This window comes from Elephantulus edwardii, unplaced genomic scaffold (assembly GCF_000299155.1).
Source record: "Elephantulus edwardii isolate Elephantulus edwardi_28Jun2011 unplaced genomic scaffold, EleEdw1.0 scaffold00006, whole genome shotgun sequence".
NCBI lineage: Eukaryota > Metazoa > Chordata > Mammalia > Macroscelidea > Macroscelididae > Elephantulus > Elephantulus edwardii.
In genome coordinates this window covers 28,487,243-28,509,371 of record NW_006399756.1, presented here as the reverse complement: position 1 = coordinate 28,509,371, position 22,129 = coordinate 28,487,243, and the positions used below count along the sequence as shown (strand labels likewise).

At 49.3% G+C, this 22,129-nt stretch overlaps 3 protein-coding genes across 3 annotated transcripts in view; 1 reads left to right on the top strand and 2 right to left on the bottom strand.

Annotated features, from left to right (window-relative positions):
• Positions 1-1,103, bottom strand: part of PSD (pleckstrin and Sec7 domain containing) — a 15,008-nt gene extending 13,905 nt beyond the window's left edge. Inside the window, exon 1 of the mRNA XM_006879984.1 lies at positions 667-1,103. The gene's annotated coding sequence lies outside the window, so the exon portion shown is untranslated. The remainder of the gene's footprint in view (positions 1-666) is intronic.
• A 1,924-nt stretch (positions 1,104-3,027) lies between these two features.
• FBXL15 (F-box and leucine-rich repeat protein 15) lies at positions 3,028-4,918 on the top strand. Its single transcript, XM_006879983.1, has 4 exons — positions 3,028-3,071; positions 3,247-3,400; positions 3,669-4,174; positions 4,729-4,918. The coding sequence occupies exons 1-4, from the start codon at positions 3,031-3,033 to the stop codon at positions 4,916-4,918; spliced, it is 891 nt and encodes a 296-aa protein (XP_006880045.1). The 5' UTR covers positions 3,028-3,030.
• A 263-nt stretch (positions 4,919-5,181) lies between these two features.
• Positions 5,182-16,002, bottom strand: CUEDC2 (CUE domain containing 2). The gene is made up of 9 exons (XM_006879982.1): positions 15,866-16,002; positions 6,902-6,985; positions 6,552-6,695; positions 6,404-6,465; positions 6,193-6,323; positions 5,956-6,117; positions 5,709-5,770; positions 5,575-5,635; positions 5,182-5,492 (listed from the first exon to the last, which is right to left on the bottom strand). The coding sequence occupies exons 2-9, from the start codon at positions 6,973-6,975 to the stop codon at positions 5,346-5,348; spliced, it is 843 nt and encodes a 280-aa protein (XP_006880044.1). The 5' UTR covers positions 6,976-6,985; positions 15,866-16,002; the 3' UTR covers positions 5,182-5,345.
• Between the last annotated feature and the right edge of the window lie 6,127 nt (positions 16,003-22,129).

Here is a 22,129-nt window from a genome sequence, read left to right as displayed (position 1 = left end):
AGAGAGAGAGAGAGAGAGACATACTCTTCATACAGGTGCTTGTGGGTGCATGCATGCACACATAGGTACAGATACACTCTAGCATATTTATGTGGACCGATATGGCTGTCGTTCACAGCCAGGCAACACTGTTAGTACACACACAAACACACACTGCTCAAAGACACACCCTCAACACACTCACAGCCATAACAACTATGTGTGTAATAGGCACATGCTTGCTTTATACACATGCTGTCATACAGACAGGAACACACAAAGAGATACCCAAATCTACATACCAGCACTCACTCTTCAATGTACATAGCGACACAGGTGTTATCAGACACAGAGATCTGCTGGTGCACAATCAACACAAATACAAATGTGCACTTACACACACTCAAGCAGGGACATACATTCCTCCCTCCTGCCCCAAACCCAGGAGTCACAGGTCCCTGGGTCGGTGGAAGCAGACCCTTCTCCCACCCCACCAAAGGGTATGACAGATCTTGCTCATTCTGTCCATTCCTAGAAGGAACCCAAAGGGGTATCAGGCCTCTGGAGGCCACTCAGGGTAGGGGCAGAGGTCAAGAGCAGCAGAGCTGCCAGGCAGGTTCCTGTAGCTCAATCACGGCCCGGCGCGGCCCCTTGCGCAGCCCGGACTGGAGCCATCTCGGTACTCACCGCTGCTCACCAGGAGCCGGGGCCGAGGAGGAGAGGCCGGGGAGAGGCTGGGCCCAGCTCGGCGGTGCAGGCAGCGCGGCTCCCGCTCGTTCCGGGCCCGCCCGCCTCTCAATCCCTCCCCCTCCCCCCTACGCGCTGCTCCTCCGGCATCGCTAATCCGCACCCCTCCCGCGGTCCCCGGGGCCCCGAGCCCAGGGGGCAGCCCCTGTCCCCGCTGCGCGGTCCTCTCCCGCCAACCTGAGACCCGCCCCTGACTAGGCGGAGGGCGAATGGAACCCCAGTACTGTTTCCCTGACCCTCACGTGCCCCACCCCACTCGCGTCCACGTCCTTCTCGCCGGTCGCCCCCCGAACCACACGCAAGGCCCAGCTGCACACGCGTGTCCCGCTCCAGGCCCCACGCGTGTCCCTAGGCGGTTGCCACATGACCTGTTACATGCCACACGCGCTCCCGCCCCCACGAGCACGCGGTCACGCAAAGCACCCGGTATGGGTGTAGATCAGACCCGCCCCCTAAAAACAGGAGCCCGACAACTTAATGGAGGGAAGATGTAAGGAACATTGCCTAGATTCCTCCAGGGTTCTGAATCTTGGACCCAGCAGTCTCAATCCTGACCACCCATCCAGGGTGTAGCAGGAGAGATGTTAATCAGACTTCAGAAAGAACTTCCTTGATTCCTGAGTTAGGAATCCTAGCCGCCTGAAGATGAGGAATTAGCAAAATGTCCCTGGAACTGGAGGAAGTTGGGGGGCAGGCAATCTCTTCCTGATCGCGTCCTTCGTGAGGGTAGATGGGATCCTGTCTATTTTAAAAATGCGCCGTTAGAATTACTATGGTACTGTTTTCCTTGGGAAGCCAAGGAGGGCAGCTGGTGGCCTCAAAAAGAAGAAAGGGTCTATTCGGGCGGTCAGGGGGCACCGGGACGTGTGAGACACGTACGCGCGCGGAGCTCACCGCGGGGAGGCGCGGCGCGGGTTCCGCGTGGTGCTGAAGGGGACAGCGCCAGATTTGTCGCACTGCGCAGGCGCAAAGGCGGGAACAAAACGGAGGGGGGAGGAAGGCGCGCGGCCCGAGGTGATGCTCTCAATACTCTATCCTAGCCAAGACCTGTCTTTTCCGCTACTATCTTCCTACAAACACTGTGGAAGAAGAGGAAACAGGTTCTTCACTCAACCTGATCCTCGTCTACTCCTCTTCTGCGGGCCTACCCTTTCTTACTGCATTGGCGGGGAGGTGGGGCGTGAAAGGGATTCTGGGAAAATCAGGTTGTCTGGGTTCTGTATTTCCATTCGCTGAACAAGGCGCTTCCTCTCCAGGGCCTTGATTTCCCGGTCTTTAAAATGGAGTGACAACACAGTCCTGCCCACCAGGCAGAGACGCTCCAAACCCTGATGACGCAATGGACGGGAAGCTGGTTTCGTTTATGAAGAGGCAGGTGGATCTGCTACCCTGCTTCACCCAAGAATCACACAACTTTGCTATGGACAATTCTCAGTGACAGCATGGTGTTCTATATCCCAGGCTCCACAGTGGATAATGAGGAAAGCACGGTGCCAGAGTTTCCCAGAGTTCTCATCAGGACCTGATGAGAGGGCTGCCTAGGAGTTCTGAAAAGAATTGCCACAGGTTAGGGCTCAGGCCTCAGGCCCCACAACTAAACCTCCAGGCTTGCAGTGGAGAAGCAGTATCCCTAACAGACTGAATGCTTTCATTCTTTTCAGGTTTCCGGTCCTCTTGGGGCAGAGAAACAGATCTGGCTGGAGATCTAGTCTTCTGGGTCCTCTTGTCTCTCAGGTTATAAATCATATTGCTCTGGATTAGGTGAAGCTGTGCTTCGCAATTAACCAGGAATAGGAGCCTGGGCAAGTTTGCCTGATGAGAGAAGAAAAATCCTACTTTACGCACTCATTGATAAACTACTTATCAAACACCTACGTGACTGAGAGCAAAGGCCTGGACACTGAACGTTTTTTTTCAAAATAGCCAAAGTGCAGGAGGGGCAGGGCCGGGAAGTCTTAGCTCCGCCCTCTTCTGGCTTTGGCCTTGTTTGCTCCTCCCATTTCCACTTCGTGGTGGCCTGTGGCCCAAAACGGGGACTGAAGTCAGGCTGCTGCACACTTCGTTCTCCAGCACAGGGCCGCAAACCCCCAGCTGAGAAGGCAAGGTCAAATGTTATGACAGAGATCTGTTCCGCCTCAGTTTTGGGGTCCACACGGAAGGTCTGGGGATAGACTCCTCAGTGACACGGCACTCGATTGAATCGGTCTACCTACAGATCAAGCAACCGGGTGCTCTGCGGCGCTGCAAGGCGGATGCAAGACTATTTTACTGCGCACGCGCAGTATACAGCCGAAGGAGCCACTCATGGAGCCGTCCGGAGGGGAGCAAGAGCCCGGAGCCGTCAGGTACCGAGGACTGGAGGGGCCGAAGCAGGGGACAGGACCTGGGAGGGGAGCTGAGTTGAGATTGGGACTGGGGGCCGCTTCTAGGAGCCGGGGCACAGGAGTAGAATGGAGGCGGACTCGCAGGTAGCAGAGCGGCCCTGTGCCGCGGTCGCCGCCAACGCTCCTTTTCCCGCAGGCTCCTGGACTTGCCATGGGAAGACGTATTGCTCCCTCACGTTCTCAGCTGGGTACCGCTGCGACAGCTGCTCCGCCTGCAGCGCGTCAGTCGGGCATTCCGGGCGCTCGTGCAGCTGCACCTGGCAGGACTGCGCCGCTTCGATGCCGCTCAGGTGAGTCCGTCCCCATCAGGGCACCGCCCCTACCCTGGCCCCGTTCTGTACCCTTCTGGATCCTGCTGCACCGTCAGGGCTGCTCAGGAAGTGACCCACAGAGTGGCGAGTATTTCCTAAACGCTGGTACCAGGTAGAAACTCAAGAGGGCAGGTAGCACGTCTCCTGGGAATACAAGTGGTGAGTCCGCAGCTGCCAGGCAAAAACTCTGGGGCTGCCCTTCCACCCCTGGGACCGGCTGAGAGTTCAAGTGCCACCTCGCCCACAGGTGGGTCCCCAGATCCCGCGAGCTGCATTGACCCGGCTGCTGAGGGACGCCGAGGGGCTGCAGGAGCTGCTGCTGGCCCCCTGTTACGAATGGCTGTCCGATGAGGATCTGGTGCCAGTGCTGGTGCGGAATCCGCAGCTGCGGAGTGTGGCGCTGGCTGGCTGCGGGCAACTGAGCCGCCGCACGTTGGGGGCGCTGGCAGAGGGCTGTCCCCGTCTGCAGCGCCTGTCTCTAGCTCACTGTGACTGGGTGGACGGACTGGCGCTGCGCGGCCTTGCGGATCGCTGCCCGGCCCTGGAGGAGCTAGACCTCACCGCCTGCCGCCAGCTTAAGGACGAGGCCATCGTGTACCTGGCGCAGAGGCGCGGTGCAGGCCTTCGAAGCCTCTCGTTGGCGGTCAACGCTAACGTGGGTGACCCTGCCGTTCAGGAGTTGGCTCGCAACTGTCCACAACTAGAGCATCTTGACCTCACCGGCTGTCTCCGAGTTGGAAGTGACAGCGTCAGGTGCCTGGGCCTGGGGCGTGGTGGGGTGGGTGGTACTCGGCTTCTAGGGGAGGGATGGGCTGTAGTTGTCAAAAAAGGGCAGAATTTGGGGATTTTGGATCTTTCTTTTATCACTCTTGTCCTTCCCATTCTAAACACTAAAAACTTCTAGGATTGCCTAGGCTCAAGAATCACAGTTTAAAACTTTTCTGAGCCAACATTTACACATTGAGAGATTACACATACAAAATCAGACTTTCACATTCTCTTATGACCATGCAGATTCTCTTGACACGACTGTTATCAAACCTGCCAATAAGCAGGCTTCCCCTTTGAGCGATTCAAAATTTTTAGTTCACTGGAGGCACTGAATGAATGTAGACTCCAATTTAATCCAAACCTTCTCCGTCTTGCATGGAGGAAAACTGTACGGCCAGAGTTAGATCCAGAGGGTTTTACTGAAGCCCTTAGATTCATTCAGTGGGGTCGGGACCCACCGGGACCCACCCTTTCCCCTTGGTGGGTGTGGAGGCTTCCTGGCCCTAGCCTCACCCTACTCCTCCCTCCATCCCCAGGACTCTGGCTGAATATTGCCCCGCACTTAGATCACTGAGGGTACGGCATTGCCACCATGTGGCGGAGCCCAGCCTGAGCCGCTTACGGAAGCGTGGTGTGGACATCGACGTGGAACCGCCGCTGCACCAGGCCCTGGTATTGCTGCAGGACATGGTGGATTATCCACCCCTTTTCAACCTGCAAGTCTGAAGTGGTGACAGGTCGAGGCACAGCTGGACTGTGTGGTGGAGACCCGACTGTAAGCTGTAGGGAAATCAGACTGGGGGGGGGCCCTGGTGAGAGGTCAGTGCCCTGCCTCACCCTGGAGCTTTAAATAAAGAGCTTTTAACCCCCCTCTTGCCTGGCACTGCTGCCCTGGTGAAGCAATATGAGCCTGGAAGGGAAGGTCAGACCGACAAGAGTACCCCAACCTTGGGGCAGAAATGACCAGAATGCGCCAATTTTCCTCCAGGCACCTTTACTGTTCCCATGGGCAGCTCTGAGAGGAGGTTAACACTGTGGGCAATGAAGTAAAGAAAAGAGTTGAAACTTAAGGAGACCCCTGTTGGGAGCATCGGGCTCCTGCATCCCTCTGGCATCTGGACTGGGAAGGCTCAGGCAGTATCTGGCATGAGCTTCAGTGGAAGCGGTACTTTCTGGCTGGCTTAAGGTTAATGTATGTGGCCTTCATCTCCTCGGACTCTGGGTTCCGCACATCTTTGAATCGCTCCCCTTTGGTGCTCACTACTTGGTTGTCAATGTAGCGGATCAGCTTCTTGGGGGCCTGTTGAGCAGTCACACAAGTGAGTAGCTGAAGCCAGATGTCGGTACCCCCCCAATCCATCTAGCAGTCTCTGCCCTCTCACCTCCTTGGGAGCCATCGGTCGGTGAATCTTCTGATCCTCTGCGCTATCCACCATCATGTACCTGCCAAAATTTGGCTGGGTGAAGCTTTTGCCATCCTAGAAAGACCCTCAAACCCAGCCCAGCCCATACTCACTTCTGCAGAATAAAAGACTTTAGCTCATCCTTTTGGGGGTCTCTGAGGCGCTTGGGCAGGTCCTGTGGAGAAGGGAGTTCTGATCAAGGCTCTAAGATACCATCTAGGGAAGCAAATGGGTATAGGCTTTTAAGAGAGGTGGGGAGGTATTTACATCAAGTGAGAATGCAGCAGAGGCTATATGGAGGGGAAAGAGTGCCAGGCCCAAGTCCGGGCATTGGTATATGGGGTAGGGTGGGGGGGATACCTTATTGGGGACATCTTTCTCCTCAACCAGCATCTGCACAGCCTCTTCCAAGTCCCCCCGAGCTTTGGTCAGTGCCCACTGGGCTTGCCCCACTGAACAGGTGGGAAACACCTCCAGGAGTACATCTACCCCTGGCAGCAGCTCCTCCTCAGCACCTACTGCCTGTGGGCACAAATGTTGACATTCCTTTTGCAGCTTCCCCGCTCCCCCATGGGTATCCTCCTCTACCACAATTACCTTATCTTGGGTGTCCCCAGCAGCTGTGGAAGATGACTTGGTCTCTTCTTTGAGCTTTTCAGACCTCTGCAGGGAATCTAGGGGAGTAGACACCTGACCTTGGATCTCAGAGCTCTGGGGTTGCAGGTTCTCTTAAAGGGGCAGAAAGGGCAGTCAGTTTGCCAGTGTTTTGGGGAGAGAGTGGTAATGAGTCACTCAGTCTCAGACTCACCTTTGTTCCTGGCATCACTCAGCTGCCCTGAGAGTTTCTGCATCATTTCCCCTATTATGCTCCTGAGAGGACAAGTAGAGTGATGAAGGGCCAGTTCTGCCCACTCCCCACAGCCTACCATTTCCTCTGAGCTCCAGCCTGGCCCCACCTGGGGATGTGGGCGAAGCCAGGCACATAGGCCTCCATCATCTCAGTGAACGCCTCCATGTCGAAGTTCTCCTCTGATAGGCCAGAGGGGCCCAGGTCCTCCAGGACCCCAAGCACATAGGAAAAGATGACATCATCCAAACCACTGCAGGAGGGGAGAAAGCAAGCCCTGGTTATCTCCACCCCCCATCAAAACTGATAGTCAGCTTCCTGGGGCCACCCTCCTTCAGAGCTTTGGTTTCTCAAGCCCATCTTACCTCAGGCAGTAGGCCCAGTGGTCAGAATCCAGAGTACTGCCCAATAGCTCTGACCCTGGTCCGAGCATAACCCTTCCAAGGGAACTGCCATTACCTGAGGTCAGCCTCGGGGAGATGTGTCCGGACAAAGGCAAGGAGGGCTGAGCTGACAATCTTCTCCAGCTCCATGTTCACTCTTCTGAAGGACAGAACACAGAGGTTTTCCAGGCCCTTTTCTGCTTGTCCTCACCCTCCACACTGGGCCTGGGGATGGTCATCTCCTCCCTCCCCACTACCTGCTATAAAACCATCTGTTGATGTTGCCTTTAACTCCCAACTCCCCAGCCCTTGCCTGCTCCTCCTCTCCCATCTCTCTACCTCCTCTAGCCTGAGACAGGACAGGGCACTTTCTCCAGAGAAAAGCTGAGTAGAGGTACCCTCCCAGCCCTACCCCCAGCAGTAAGTCGGAGGTCCTGACCCTCTGGCAAGAAGCCAAGGTCTTGGGGAGGTCACATGCCTCTTAGCTGAGGAATGCCATTTCAGGGGGGGCATCTGCCCCCTAGGTCTAACTACAAGTAATCCCATTGTCCAGCCCCCTAAGGAACAGGCCTCAGGACCAAGCACAGTTCTTCCCCCATCCAGAAGGGGCCACCCACCCTCTGCACAAAGGGTCTTTTCTGGCTTTTGCACTTGATGGAAGGGGAGGTCTATCATAAATTCCTCCTGCTCAGTGCCTGCCCTTCCAGCAGCAAAGGGCTATCTACAAAAGACATTCATGTCCTCCTTCCCAAGGTCCTGCAAGGTCTGGTCCTTGCCTATCTATGGAATCTCATCACTCCCTCCTTGCTCACTCCACTCCTGCCCCACCAACCACCATCCTGTTCTTCAATGTTGTTGAACTTCTTCCTGCCAATATTCCTGATATTCACATGGCTCATTCATTTACTTCCAGGGTTCTGCTAAATGTAATGTCATCAGAGTGATCCTCTCTGTCTAACCTACCACAGATATTACCCCTTATTCCACTGATTTTCCATAAAGACTTTATTACATCTTATTGTTTTTATTTATATATATATATCCCCATTGTCTATCATTAATATGACCATTGACGTAGCCCTAACACTTAGGAAAGTGCCTACATTTAGTAGGTAATCAATAAATACTTGTTGACTTACTTAATTCCTTATTTCATTCCTCCTTCATGCTTCTGACTCTCAAAAGCTTGTACATGGGAGTCACGAACACATGTAAGGATAATGAATGGCTTCAGACTCACAGACCCAAATCTCTGCTAATCATTCCTTTCAGAAAGGCTCCTCAAATTCTACTTACCCCTAAATTCACGTTATCCCCAGTCTCTGCCCATCCCCAAAATATGTTTCTCTTCCTGTTTCACTGACTGATGCAATAATTCATTACTTGCCAAACCTGGGATTTGGAGATTACCCTTGATTTCTCCTTGTCCCTACCTGCTTTATCAAATCAATCACTAATCAAGTCCTGTTGATTCTATTCCTTGCCTTTATTTCCCAATTTATCCACTTGTCCCCATATCCACTTTGGCTTCAACTCTAATATACCCACCAAAACTTCTCAAGCTAAGGACACTCCCTAGTTACTTTTTTTAGGTTTTTGGTCTGAAAAGGTGACCCATATAAACTCACCAATATCTACCTGGTTTTGATCTACTATTGGGGGGGTTGGCTCTCTGCTGGCTGAGTGATAAAGAGCTGTGCTGCCAACCCAAAGGCATATGGTCAAATCTACCAGCTACTCTGTGAAAGATGGGAAAGTTCTTCCTGTGTGATTTACACCTCTGAAAAACCACTAGAGAGTCTGACTTGATGGTACATATAATAACAATTTAAATGAAAGTAATTTCTTCTTGTTTCACCTAGTATTGTGTCTGTATCACCTGATGTGTCCTCTTGGTAGCATCACCACTGGTTTCTGAGTTGCTTATCTCCTGGTTCCCTTTTACTTCTCCAGCCATTCCTTCCCTGTCTCTGTCTCTTCTGCTTGATTTGATAAGGTTGAAACCAAAGTGATTCCATTTTGCTGACCTTCTAGTCTCTACCCAAATATGTCCTTGTGTTCCATGAAAACAGTAAATAATCTGATTAATGTTTACCCCTAAACACGTAGTCTTTGCAGTGACTTGCTATGCATCAGAAAGCTGGACAATGAGTAGGGATGATAGAAGAACTAAAGCCTTTGAGCTGCGGTGCTGGAGAAGAGTACTGAATATACCATGGTCTTCTAGGAGAACAAATGGGTCTTTTCTAGAGAAGGTGAGACCAGGCTGCTCCTTGGAGGCAAGGATTCTGAAGCTTTGTTTGACATACTTTGGTCATGTTGCAAGGTAGGACCAGTCCTTTGAGAGGGACATCATGCTTAGGAGGGTGAAGGGACAGCGCAAGAGAGGAAGACCCTTAATGAGATGAATTGACTCAGTAACTGGGATAATGGGGGTGGGTGTGTAAGAGATGATGAGGTTAGCACAGAATAGAGCAGGGTTCAGAGCTGCTGTACACAGGGTCTCTATGAGTCACAAGTGATTTGATGGCACTTAACAACAACAAACATGGTTTTATGACCTATCTCAGGAGATAAAACAGAGTGCTCAAATAATGGAAAATGGCCCAGGCCCTTCAAACCGCTGTGACTACTACCCTCAACCTGCCAATGCAGAACTGATAAACACCCTACTCTATCTTTGATGCCAATTGAGCCTCAGTCGGCTTCCATCACCAAAGAGCATTTTAAACAAAGCACATTTGTTATACACTCAGCTAGTGTTGCTCCTGGACTTCATTAGTGAGTTCGGACTTTTCATCCGGTGGCCAGTATGGGGAGAGGTCTTCCACAGACTTCTCACTGCATTTCAGAAGCAATTAACATCAGAACTTGAGCCCCTTAGCACCAAACCTGACTCATTTGTAAGTGGCAATTAACATCAGAACTTGAGCCCCTTAGCATCAAACCTGACTCATTTGTAAGTGAACGCCCCTGTTTTCTTCTCTCCTTGCAACCTGAGGTGCAGAAGGCAGCAGTTTGCCAGGTGAATTCAAGGATCCTGGAGATGGGAGCCCCCCTTTTGTGATTTCCTTTTCTTCTCTTCTTCTTGCAACCTGAGATGCAGCAGTTATGCCCAGGACATACCCTCTGATCATGGAGAAGGGAGCTCCCTCTTCCCCACACCCCCATTCTTCTTTTTCTCTTGACAACCCAAAAAGCTGATTCTGGCCTGTTCTCTGGAACATGTATGTTTATTACCCCACTCATACTGTTGTTATGTGTGGTTCAGTCACCTGCGATTCATAGTGACCCTATGTACAACAGTTCTGAACCCTGCCCTATCCTGAGCCAATTTCACTGTCTCCAACACACCTACTCTCATTACCCCAGTCACTGAGTCAATCTTTCTCATCCAGGGTCTTCCGCTCTTGCACTGTCCCTCCACCCAACATAACAACATGCTCAAAGTATGTGAGGCAAAGCTTCACAATCCTTGCCTACACAGAGCAGCTTGGTTTCACCCTCTCCAGGACATATCTGCTTGTTCTCTTAATAGTCCATGGTATGTTCAATACTCTTTTCCAGCACCACAACTCAAAGGCATCAATTCTTCAATCATCTTTAGTCACTATCCAGCTCCCTGATACATACCAAGTAATTGCAAAGACCATGGCTTTGGATCAGGCACATCTTAGTTTCTAGTCTGATATTGTTGCTCTTTGATGGGTACTCTGGAGAGGTCCCTGACAGTGTATTTTCCCAGTGCAATTAATCTTTTGATTTCCTGACTGCTGGTGCCAAGAGTGTTGATTGTGAAATCAAGCAAGCTGAAGCTGTTAACAATCTCAATCTCTTCTCCATCTATCATGTTGCGGCCAACTGGCCCAGTGGTAAGAATCTTTGTCTTCTTGATGTTGAGCCTCAATCCATTTTGAAGACTAGTCCTTGACCTTCTGCAGCAAACGCCTCAGGTCCTCCTCAGTTTCAGGAAACAAGGTTGTGTCATCTGCACAATGCAGGTTGTTGACGATTCTTCCTTCAATCCTGATGCCACATTCCTCATAGAACCCAGCCTCCTGGATGATCTGTTCTACATACATATTGAAAAGGTATGGAGATAGAATGCATCCCTGACATACACCTTTCTTGATTTTTAAACCATGCAGTGTCTCCCTGCTTTGTTCTGATGTCTGCCTCCTGGTCCAAGCATAAGTTGTACTCATACTGTTACAAGTTCCAAAATCCAGTGCTGGTTAGGGGTCCACTCCTCCAGGAGTCCTAGTCCAGTTTCTATGCAGGGACACTTAACTGATAACTTGAGGCTTCTTTCTGCTAATGTGTGAGAAGCCAAAAGGGCCGCCTTCACCCTTTTCCAAACAGTTGGCTCTGGAGTCTTGGTTCATCTACCCATTGGGATGCCTTCCTCAGCTCAGCCTCAATTTCAATGGCCTATCCTTCACCAAAGCATTTGTACCAATCTAATAAGAGGGCAGAAGTCCCCTATGTTCAGGCCTTCTTTGTATCCAAGACATAACTCACTCTGTACACTTCCTGTTTCCCTTCACAAGTCCTGTTACTCCACTCTTCTGCTTCCTCATCCAATCCCTTATCCATGAACTCATCACTGTCTGTACACTTCATGGACCCAGCAGACCATGTTCTTTTTTTTCAGACCATGTTCTACTTCCCTTGTGTGGAAGTTGCCCATGCACTCCCTCTTTGCCCAAAACCCAACTGTGCCCTGATAAAGTGGGTCCAGACGCTGCTCTTACTCCCTCGCCATGCCACACTTGGCTTGGGTCTTTCCGTTAACCTCTGTAACTCCAGTACCTCCTCTAAGGTTGCAGGAGCAGAGAGAATTGTACACGCACACGTTTCCTTTCTCTCTTCCTGACCTTTCAGTTACTCATCAGAGGCTAGGAACTTTTTCATATAATCCTACCACTCTCATTTGGGAAAAACCCAGCTTTTTCTTTCTCACTTACTGAAGGGTTTTATAAAGTTTATAGCTCTTGACCCTGCTAGCCCCAAAGGCCAGTTAGTTCATAATATGCATTTCATTTAGAAGTCTGCTCCCCTTATTCAGAAAAAGCTCCAGAAACTTGAAATGGTCTTCAAACTCCACCACGAGATCTCCAGAATCTACCCTTAAGTGTCTTTGATAATAGGAGGAGGTTGTCTCTAAACGAAAGGTGCTATGTGACTAAAGACCAAATATTTACCCAAGTAATCAGGGATGACAACGCCAACAACCAGGCAAAAAGGAACTAGAGCAGTCATTCAACCAGCAGGAAAAGGGGCCAGCCAGTTCACTCCTGGTGCTTCAAGTGCAGACAGGAAGGACACTAGGCGTCACAGTGCCACTCCCCAGAGCCCCCAACTAAACCGTAGTGCGAGTGTGGATGGCCACATTGGAAGTCTGACGTACAAGAACACTACACATGGTAAGTTTTCAGTCCCTTATCAGCAGCTTCCTCCCTACCAGACCTGATCAGTTACTCATGGGGACCAGTGTCCCCACTACCATCTTGCCTGCAATACCCCAAGTTGTCATCTTCGTAGAAGAATTGACGTCTTAATGAATCAGAGCCTGGGACAGTTCCTGTTACCCAGCTTTTAATATCAACCAATTCCACCTGAGCCCCCTTTGACATAAGACCCCTCCCCTGGCTTCGTCCCATTTCAGCAAGAAGTAATTTTTAGAAGATATATACCCCTAAAAAATAAATAAAAATTTAAAAAAAGATATCCCCCTTTCTCCTTTAAGAACTTTCCAACCTGAATACATGCCTGTGTTCCAGGAAATCACACCCCAGGAGATAAAACAGGAAATGCTGAAATAATAGAGAATGGCCCCAGGCCCTTCACACTGCTGTAACTACCTCCAAACAGCCAATGCAGAATAGATAAATACTCTTCTCTTTGCTTTGTTTGGTGCTGATGCCAACTGAGCTTCAGCCCACTTTCACCAAAGCACACATTGTAAATAAAGCATATTCGCTGTGTTGCTCGGCTAGTGTTGTTTCTGGACTTCATAGTGAGTTTGGACCTTCCAACTCTTCTTTCCTCATTCTGCATTCTTGTTCTGGAAGATCTCATCTAGATCCGTATCTTTATGTCCCAACTCTGCGTTACCAATTCTCCAACGTCTAGTCCAGCTCCATCCCCTGAGCTACATCCACCTCTATGTAGATGTCTTAAGGCACCTCACATTTAATGTCTCTAATTGACATTCTTCAAGTTTTTCTTTTTCTAGGGCCAGTAAATGCACATCTAAGCACCCACTTGTTCATGTTAGAAATCTGCAAATTATCCTTGGCACCATTCTGTCCTTGCCTTCCACACCTACTCACCAAACTCTGTTCTCTCACAACCTCATCACTTCTCTCCATCTTGATCCCCTCTTTTTTCCTTAATAAGAGCTACCACCTTTCCCCTAACAATCTGTCCTCCACACTACAGCTGTATGATCTTTATAAAAAAACTCATCATTCTTCTACTTAAGGCTCATCAGTGGTTTGTCATTACCCTTCAGAGAAGACCAGAGTCTTCTTGTGGGTTTATGATTTAGAGCCTCACCCCTGCCTATCTCTCTCACACCTCATGCACCACATTGTCCACGGCTCACTTTCTTTTACCCTGTCTTCCTTTTATTCAGTTCGCCAATATTCAAGTATTTCATGGCAAGGACCTCTGTACCAATCATCTCCTCTGCCTTATGCCTCCAGCCTTGTACTTATTAAACTCCTTCTCATCTTTTAGGTCTTATTTCTAAATACTTTCTTCATGGGACGCTATTCCTGGCCCTCCAGAAATGGCTTGGTCCCTTCATCATATAGCCTCATTGCACACTGCATTTTTTTTCCCCTTACGGAGCAGCACCTTTCACAGTATAATTAAATAATTATATGGGCAATGCTTATTGCTTCTCCCAGCTATTTCATGTGCACAGGGACTACACGTGGCTTATTCACAAGTGTACTCTACGTGTCTCCCATATCATAGGCACTTTTAAAAATTACTCTCCATTTTACAGATGGGGAAAATGAAGCTCAAGATGTTTGACTTTACCAAGTCACAAAGCTTAACTGTTAAAAATCAAGGTTTGAATGAAGTTCTCCCAGTTCACAGTATTCTAAAGGCTACTCTGGGGATGGGGTACTGCTGCTAGTGGTGATAAGGACTAGAACAAAGCTTCTGTCTATGATCACCATTCCCTGGACCCCTCTGGGGTAACAAAGAGATGCTATGATCATACAAGGTCACACTGAAAAGCAGTACTGAGAATCCCCAGCCTACCATGTGGATGCCTGGTTCTTAGCTACCTCATCTGACACCTTCCCCCAACCACAAACCAGATTCTATTACACAGCTCTCCTAGGAAGGCTCCCTCCAGAAACTTCCAGTCACCCTGAGTTACTTCACCCTCAAGTCCTACCTCTTGTCAGTTGCCTAGCAATCCTTGCAAAAGTCCATAGCTGCTACATGGAATCCAGTTTGTTTGTTTGTTTTTATTGTATTATTTTTATGTGTACCATCAAATCAGATCTGACTGGTACAGGAGGAGATTGCCCCCTCCTTCTGCAGAGCATCTGGTGGATTTGAACCACATACCTCTGGGATTGCAGTGCAGCATCTTGCCACTAAGCCATCAGAGCTCCCTTGAGAATCCAGTTTTGAGGAAAGCTTTTTAGGGATGTGTCTGAAGTTTCTAACCAAAGTCAGCATCCCCAAATAAAAGTCTTCCTCCTCTAAGCTTCTGCTTTACTTCTCTAAGGGAACACACACACACACACACACACACACACACACATCTTGTTCGTGGACTTTCCCTACTTTTCCCCAGCTTCAAAGCTTGCCACTTCTCTTCTTCACCTTTTCCTATTTCCTCAACTTTTTGTTTCTGCCAAGAGGTTCCTCCTAGTATCCCCTTTGTTGTTGTTGTGTACTGTAGAGTGGGAATCGACCCACAGCTGACCCTCCAGCAGGTTTTCAGAGGCAGTAAATCACACGGGTAGTGACTGCCCATTCTTCTCTTGTAGTGTCCGCCTAACTCCAGCCCCAAAATGGAGAGGATGTGGTCTAGCAAAGCTGCTCTCCTAAATCTAAGTCAAAATCTGAGCTGCCGGCTTCACCAGAATAATATGATATCCACGAGGTTTTTAAAATTCCAGGTGTAGTTCACAACCTCATTATTCCCCAGAGGCCCAAACCAGCAATGAATGCTTGGTAGTGCCCATGAGATGTGACTGGTATGAGCTCTGCCAAACACTTGATAAAAACAGCATTTATAGGATGCGTACATGTGGCAGGAATTAAGCCCTTTACATGTCCATTTTCTCCCTGCATTCAACTCTTGACTGCCCTGGGACATAAGAGCTTTCAAATATTCAATATAGAGCTTCTGGACAAATTTAAGTAAAATTAGAAGAAACCTTAAGATGCTGATCTTCTGAGGGGTGGGTGCAACAGAGCTGGAGGCAGAGCAGAAAGCCATGTGGGAGCGAATGTGGGAGGCATCTTGGGGTGTTTAGAGAGGCAGCGGGCCTCCATCAAGGTCTTCTTCACTGCTTTTCCCATCCCATAGAACCTCGCTCCTAAAAGTCTCGCCTGTGTCACAGGCACCAGAGGACATCATTCTCTCCCAAGCCCCCAGTCAGGTTTTAGAGGCACCAAGGGAGCTGAGGGACACACCCTAGGGATCCGGGTGTCTAAAATCAGGGTGAGGACAAATGAGGGAATGGGAGCAGGAAATGGGACCACCGCGAGGATGGCTTACCCCTGAAGCAGGAGCTTCCCCAAACCACTTAACGGGATACTTCCAAGTATCCAGAAGAGTGGGCCTGAGGACCCGGGCTGCGGGGGCGGCCCTGAGGAACAGGGGACGAAATCAGGCCTGAGCAAGCTCGGATATGCATTAATGCAGGTAACTTATCAAAGACGGGCGTCCGGCGGACCCCAGAGGGGGTACGATGAGGGAACACACAAGACGAGTACCCTGGGTCAACGCTCTCCGAAACTCTCTTAGCCCTGGGCCGGGGGCGGCAAGGGAAATCACCTGCTCCGTCGGGGGCGGCCGCCGACTTGTCCCGCGCGGTGCAGCTCTCATGCCCCTAGCCCCACCAACGAGACCAAAGGCGTGGCCCAGAGCGGTTCCGCCCAGCTGCGCCTCTATGGCCATTTTTGAAAAGGGCATCTTGCCCTTAACTAGGCGGGGCTTCCGTTCGCTTTCCCATTGGTCTCAAGGCTTTGGACGGACCATCACGGTGGCCGTTTTTTTGCGTGTTTAGGGGTTTCCAGGGGAAAGTCGCTATCAACGTGGAGTCACAATAGCTCGAGCTGCATTCTCGAATTTTTTTTTACCCCCCAGAGGTCGAAAATCTTTCAACCCTAATCCGTTATCTTCCGGTCCACCTTCCTGCCTTGCTTCTCTAGGATGTCCGCCCTCACATCCTCGATCTCGTTCCTTCTTTATCCTCGGCCCCCCCACCCTACTCCTACAGACTTCGTGGGCTCCCCGTTAGGGTTTGATATTTGGCTCTAAATTCTCATGCCTCTCCTCTTGCGTGGCCGGACTAAGCGGAAACTCACTCGATCAGCTCCTTGGCGCTGACTACTCCACGCTGCCCTTTGCTCTGACGGCAGTGGATGGCTCCTCATGGCCGGAGTGGATTCCTGGGTCAGGGCCCTGGGGCCACGGAGCCCGTTTTGAGGAGGCAGCAGGAGCTGGGGGTGAGGATCGACCTGGGCCAGGGCGATCTGCAGACCATGCCTACCCCTAGTGCCTTCAGCCGGTGTTGACAAGGACATGCCCCAGGACAGGCCAGCCGAACGACAGGACCTCAGCTTCCTCTTTCTGTTCCTTGCTGCCTCAGCTTCCCGATCCGTGGGGAAATCCAGAGCTACCCCTTCCCAGGAAGTCGGCCATGGGTCATGGGGGAAGCAGCCCTCTTCAGGGACCAGCCAGCCCATCCTCCGATGTGGTTTTTTTTTTTTAGCTGTTCAGTGCTAGTCCTTTTATAGGGTGCTGGGAACCCTGGCCTAAGAACAGCTCACAGTCCAAAGGTCCTTTCCTCCCATACGGACAATGCTAATCGCGGAGGACAAAAGAGATCTCTGCTCCCTCTCTTTTCAACCCTGCCCTTTCTCCCTCAGGCTTGTCCTCCCTACGGGGTCCACTGACCTCAGGTTGGCCACTGGGGACAAAGGGGGTATAGGGTAGGTTGGGGATTTGCTTTGGCGTCCTCCATAAAAACACTGCTGTTTGCTGCTGCCAGCCTGGCCAGCTGGTGTTAACAGGAGGAGGGGCCGGGTGGCGTCACTTTGAACTCCTGCCAGGCAGGACCCTGGAGAAGGGGGTGAGCTGACTCCTCGGTCTACGGCTCTGCCAGTTCTCCAGAGACAAGGGCTCCCCCATTCCTCCCCCTCAATCCATTTCACAATACTGATGACTCTTTTGAATCCACCCTCCTCATTCCCGGATCTTTCAGGTTTCCTCGCATGAGCAGCCCACAGTTCTGACCTAAGATCCTTGAAGCCATGCCTTTCCCCCTCCCCTGTTTCTTGGATGACCAATGGATGTAGCTGGATACCAGAGAGGACTGAGCTTTCAAGAACGGAGGATAAAAAAAGACTTAGGCAGAGCCCCTCCATTCCATATGCAAACACTGGAGGGCCCTAACTCTGTCCAGTGAGGTCAGATTCAGGGGCCATTGGGTGGGCTGAGGACAGTTACCGCAGACATAAGATTGATTACACAAACACACACACACAGAGAGAGAGAGAGAGAGAGGGAGAGAGAGAGAGAGAGACTGTAAGGTCAGAGCTCCAGGGAACCTCTATCCTGCCTTGGATGCCTCAGTTAGCTAAACTTTAAACTCTAGTTTTTCATCTCCTCATATCCCAGTATCTTTCTTCTTAAGATGGGAACTGCCTGCACATGCCTTTTGAGTCCTGTTTCAAGTCACATGAAGTTGACATGGGTATAGATTGGTGCCTTCCCTCCCTCAGTCCCTAAAGTGACCATTGTAGCTTGTATTTGGGGTGCCTGAGCCTCCTTCCTCTTCAGCTGATGAAGAAAGCTAGAATCCTCTATTGAAGGTCCTCCTGGCTTATCAATCCCCCACTATCCTGTCCTATCTCCCAATGAGGAATTGGGCTTGAATTGGGAATAAAGTGCAGATTTACCAAACATTTGTTGTTGTTGTTGTTGTTGTTAAGTGCCTTCGAGTTGCAGGCTACTTATAGCGACCCTATGAAGGAGAGTCCTCAACACTTGGGTGTCTTTCATCCTCTCTCCAGTACTAAACATTAGGAGCCAAAAAAGAATCTAGCTGGTTTATTCCAAGGAGTAGGATGGACCCATTTAGAGACTCAAGGAAGGAAGGGGACATTTGGAATGATGGGGGGAGAGTCCCCTTCTGGCTTGAGGTCAGAAAGGACTCTGGGCAAGATGCCCAGCCCTCCCACATCTTCCTCCTTTCTCAGAAGAGCCAGTGTAGGGCGGGGGCGGGACGAGATTTGACTGGGGCTGGGTTTGAGCCTTATTTAAAGGGCTCTCCCTCGTAGAGGACATCATTGTAGATTTCCCCGAGAGAGAGGAGACTTCTTCATAGGTGAGTACTGGCCCTTTTCTCTTGATCTCAGGCAGAATGGTCAGGATGGCTCTTAGCCTTCAGCTTCTCCCCAGGAACATATGTTTCAGGGATATGTTCCTCTTTTACTCTCTGACCCCAAATTCTTCAGGCATTCTATCTTGGGGGTCCCTATGTCAGAACTCTCCATTGACTCAAGAAGCCCTCAGCCTGCACTGTAATGTCCTTTCCAGGGTGTGTATCCTGATTCTTTTTCCAACCTCTGACTCCTTAAGCCAAACATCTGGCACCACCATTGAGCACACCTGGACAAGAGATGCCTTGGGACTACCACAAAGTGCTGTTAGAACAGCCTGGGGAACAGAATCCTTACCATGAGTCCAAGCCTACTCCCATGTGCCTTATTCCGATTCCTTATTGAACTTAAAGAGCCTTGCCCTTTCCCCTGCTATGGGCCCTCTTTCAGCTCCAAACTCAGACCTTCCCTGGGATAGAAGGAAACCTGAGACTCCAGGTTCCTCACATCATCCATTCTGGTCCTCAACCTGCTTGTTCTGAGACTAGGAGCAGATTCACAGAAGAGAGAACACAGGAGAGAATCATCAATGTATTTTGGCCACCTGGCCCTGAGAACTGAATTCCATAGGCTGTGAGCTCTAGCTAATGCCCTAGGAACTCAGTTCTGGTGCCCGGTTGGCTGTGCTACACCATTGTGCTGACACAGTGGGGAAGCTTCTAGCTCAGCTTCTCCAACTATGACCAAGCCAGACTCTCTACAATCACTTATCCTGCACACTGACTGGACCTTTTCAATAACATCAGTAATAACTTAGCCTAATAAGTTAGTCTAATGGGCTAATTATGGCCTAGGCCAGTCTTCTGCTTACTGATGTTTAGTGGCTCTCCAAAACTCCTTACCCTACAGTTAAAGTACGGCCTCCATTTACCCTGATCATAACTTGCCCTCCAACAAGTCCTGCAAGTTTGCTTATACTCTTGTTGATCCACCTTTTAGGACACCTTCTTCCCACTGTTTTCTGTTGGCAATTATATGTTCTTCAAAGTCTCTTTCAGATGCTTTTTCCAAGAAGACTCTCCAGCTCCCCCAAGGAAATCTGTTTCTCTCTGGTGGGGTGAATGTTAAGTATTTAGTTCAGTTTTGTGCACATAAATACCCTCTTGCGTCTTGGGGGCTGTATTTCATATGTGAAGAGGCAGTTTTGCCTAGAGACAAGATTTAGGCTTGTCAGATGCATTCTCAGTGTGGTAAATTGTAACCTCTTTGGGCCTTGGTTTATGTAAATGGAAATTATAATTACACTTAGTGTTTTATGAAGATTAAGTCAAATCAGTCAGTATTCTCCGGAAGGGGTTTTCTTTTTAGCACAGCACTTGACACAGAATGAATACTCCGTACGTATGTGAGGTGGTTACGAGTCTTATATTCCTTTAAAACCCACTACCTTAGGCGGCAGGGGTGTGGGGGGGTGCGTGGGGAAGAAGAACGAACTGGGGAGGAGGGTAGAGAAAACAGTGCAACAATGAATGAATGAAAACCCAAAATCTCTGTAAATGTTCATTGAAACTAATAAAATTTAATAATAATTTTTTTTAAAAACCCACTACCACTGCCAGTGATTCATAACAACCCTCCACTGGGTTTTCAAGGCTGCAAATCTTTAGCGGCAGAGACTTTCCAACTTTCTCCCTTAAAGCAGCTGGTAAGTTCAAACTGCCAGTCTTATGGTTAGCAGTCTAATGTGCTATGCACTGTGATGTCAGGGTTCTGTATATTCCTTTTCGTCATCTTTTGCATTAAGTCAGAGCCCACTCATAGCTGACCCTCTGTTGAGGCTGTAAATTGTATGGGAGGAGATTGCCCATCTTTCTTCTTAAGAGCTACTGGTGGATTCAAGTCAAAGGAAGGCTAGGCTTTTGGGTTAACAGTGTAACTCTATGGACTAGACCACCAGAGTTCTGTATTTTCTTTTGTTGCTGTCAGGTCCCCTTTAGTAGACTGTGAAGAGCTCTGGTGGTACATTGGTTAAATGTTCATCTCCTAACTAAAATAAAAATCACTGATTTGAGTCCACCAGCCACTACACAAGTGAAAAGATCTGGCAACCCCACAAAGTTTATAGCCTAGGAAACTCAAAGGAGCCTTTCTACTCTGTCCACAAGGTCACTATAAGTTGGAATTGACCCAACAAAATTCAAGCCATTCAAAGATAAAGTCAGTAGGAGGTGAATTTGAACTTGGGATTAGTTGATCAGGACTTATTGTGCGAGAGTCTCCAGGCCAATACCAAGGTTGGATGACAGGGTCTCTAGGAGCCCTGGACTCCCATATGACTTGTAATTTTGGATAAACCATTCCCTTGTTCTCACCCTAGTTTCTGGTATAAATTTGGAAGGTTGGACCAGATGCATAAGCAAGGTTTCTACAGCCCACATGATTTATGAGTTCTGAGCTTCCAAGAGTAAGTTCAAAGAAAAGATCAAAGAAGGAAACATAAACATCTAGGCTTCATGCAGAGTACATTTAAATTCAAGGAAACTGGAGCAGGGAATTGACTAGAGTCAATTCAGATTCAGCTAATCATCGGATCCTCAATGCTATAAATCTTTACAGAAGCAGATGACCACACCTGGAAGCCGACTGCCACTTCATTCTCACACAGAGAGGGTGATAGGTTTGAACCACTGACCAGTCAGCAGCCAAGCTGATCATCACTACACAAGGCTCTCCCAGAAAGACTTAAAGCCTTGGAAACTCAATGGGCCAGTGCTACCTGGCCCTATAGGATGGACAGGAGCCAGATTAGTCACAATGGCGACAGGCTTTTTTCTCCTCCATGAGGCTGTAATGTAAGAGTCAACCTATGTGTAGCTCAGGCACATCTGTCCTTTCCCATAGGAAGGGATGTCTGTGAGTGGTGCCGTATCTTCAGAGGTGGGGAAACTGAGAGACGCCAAGGGAGAGAAAGGGGTACAGAGAACACTTTATGGTGGTGTGGGACTCAGGATTTGTTTGAATCCTAATCTATTTGAAAAAAGAACATGATTCCACCTTACTTCCAAAACTGAAATGCTTCAAGATTAAATAAAATATTTATGAAATATTTTTTATGTTTCCTTTATGACTCAGGAACTTAATTAGCTTACTGTTCTTACTTTTAGTTGGAAATTATTTGAAATTAACAGAATAATTACAAGAATAGTTCAAAGAACTGCTGCTTAGCCTTCAGCCAGATTTATTAAGTGTCAACCTTTTGTAGTGTTTGCTTACTCATTGTGTGTGTGTGTGTGCGCGCACGCGTGTGTGCACATTTTTGTATATAGGCATACCTCAGCAACAGGGCAGCTTCCATTCCAGATCATCACAATAAATTGGATCCAATAAAGTGAGCCACATGGATTTTTTTTTATTTCTCAGAGAGAATGAAAGTTGTGTTTACATATACTGTTATACTGTAGCCTATGAAGTGTGCCATTTGTTAGGAGGTATTGAGCCAACACAGCAACCCTGTGAACAACAGATCAGAACCTTGTCTACCTTGTGCCCTCTTTATGATCTCCAACATGCTCCAGCCCATTGTTACAGTCACTGTGTCAATCTATCTTGTTGAAGGTCTCCATGTCCTTCTCTGGTCCTCTGCCTTTCCCAGCGTGATGTCTTTTTCCAAGGACTGGCCCCTTCTGAAAATATGTCTCTAAAGACCCCACTC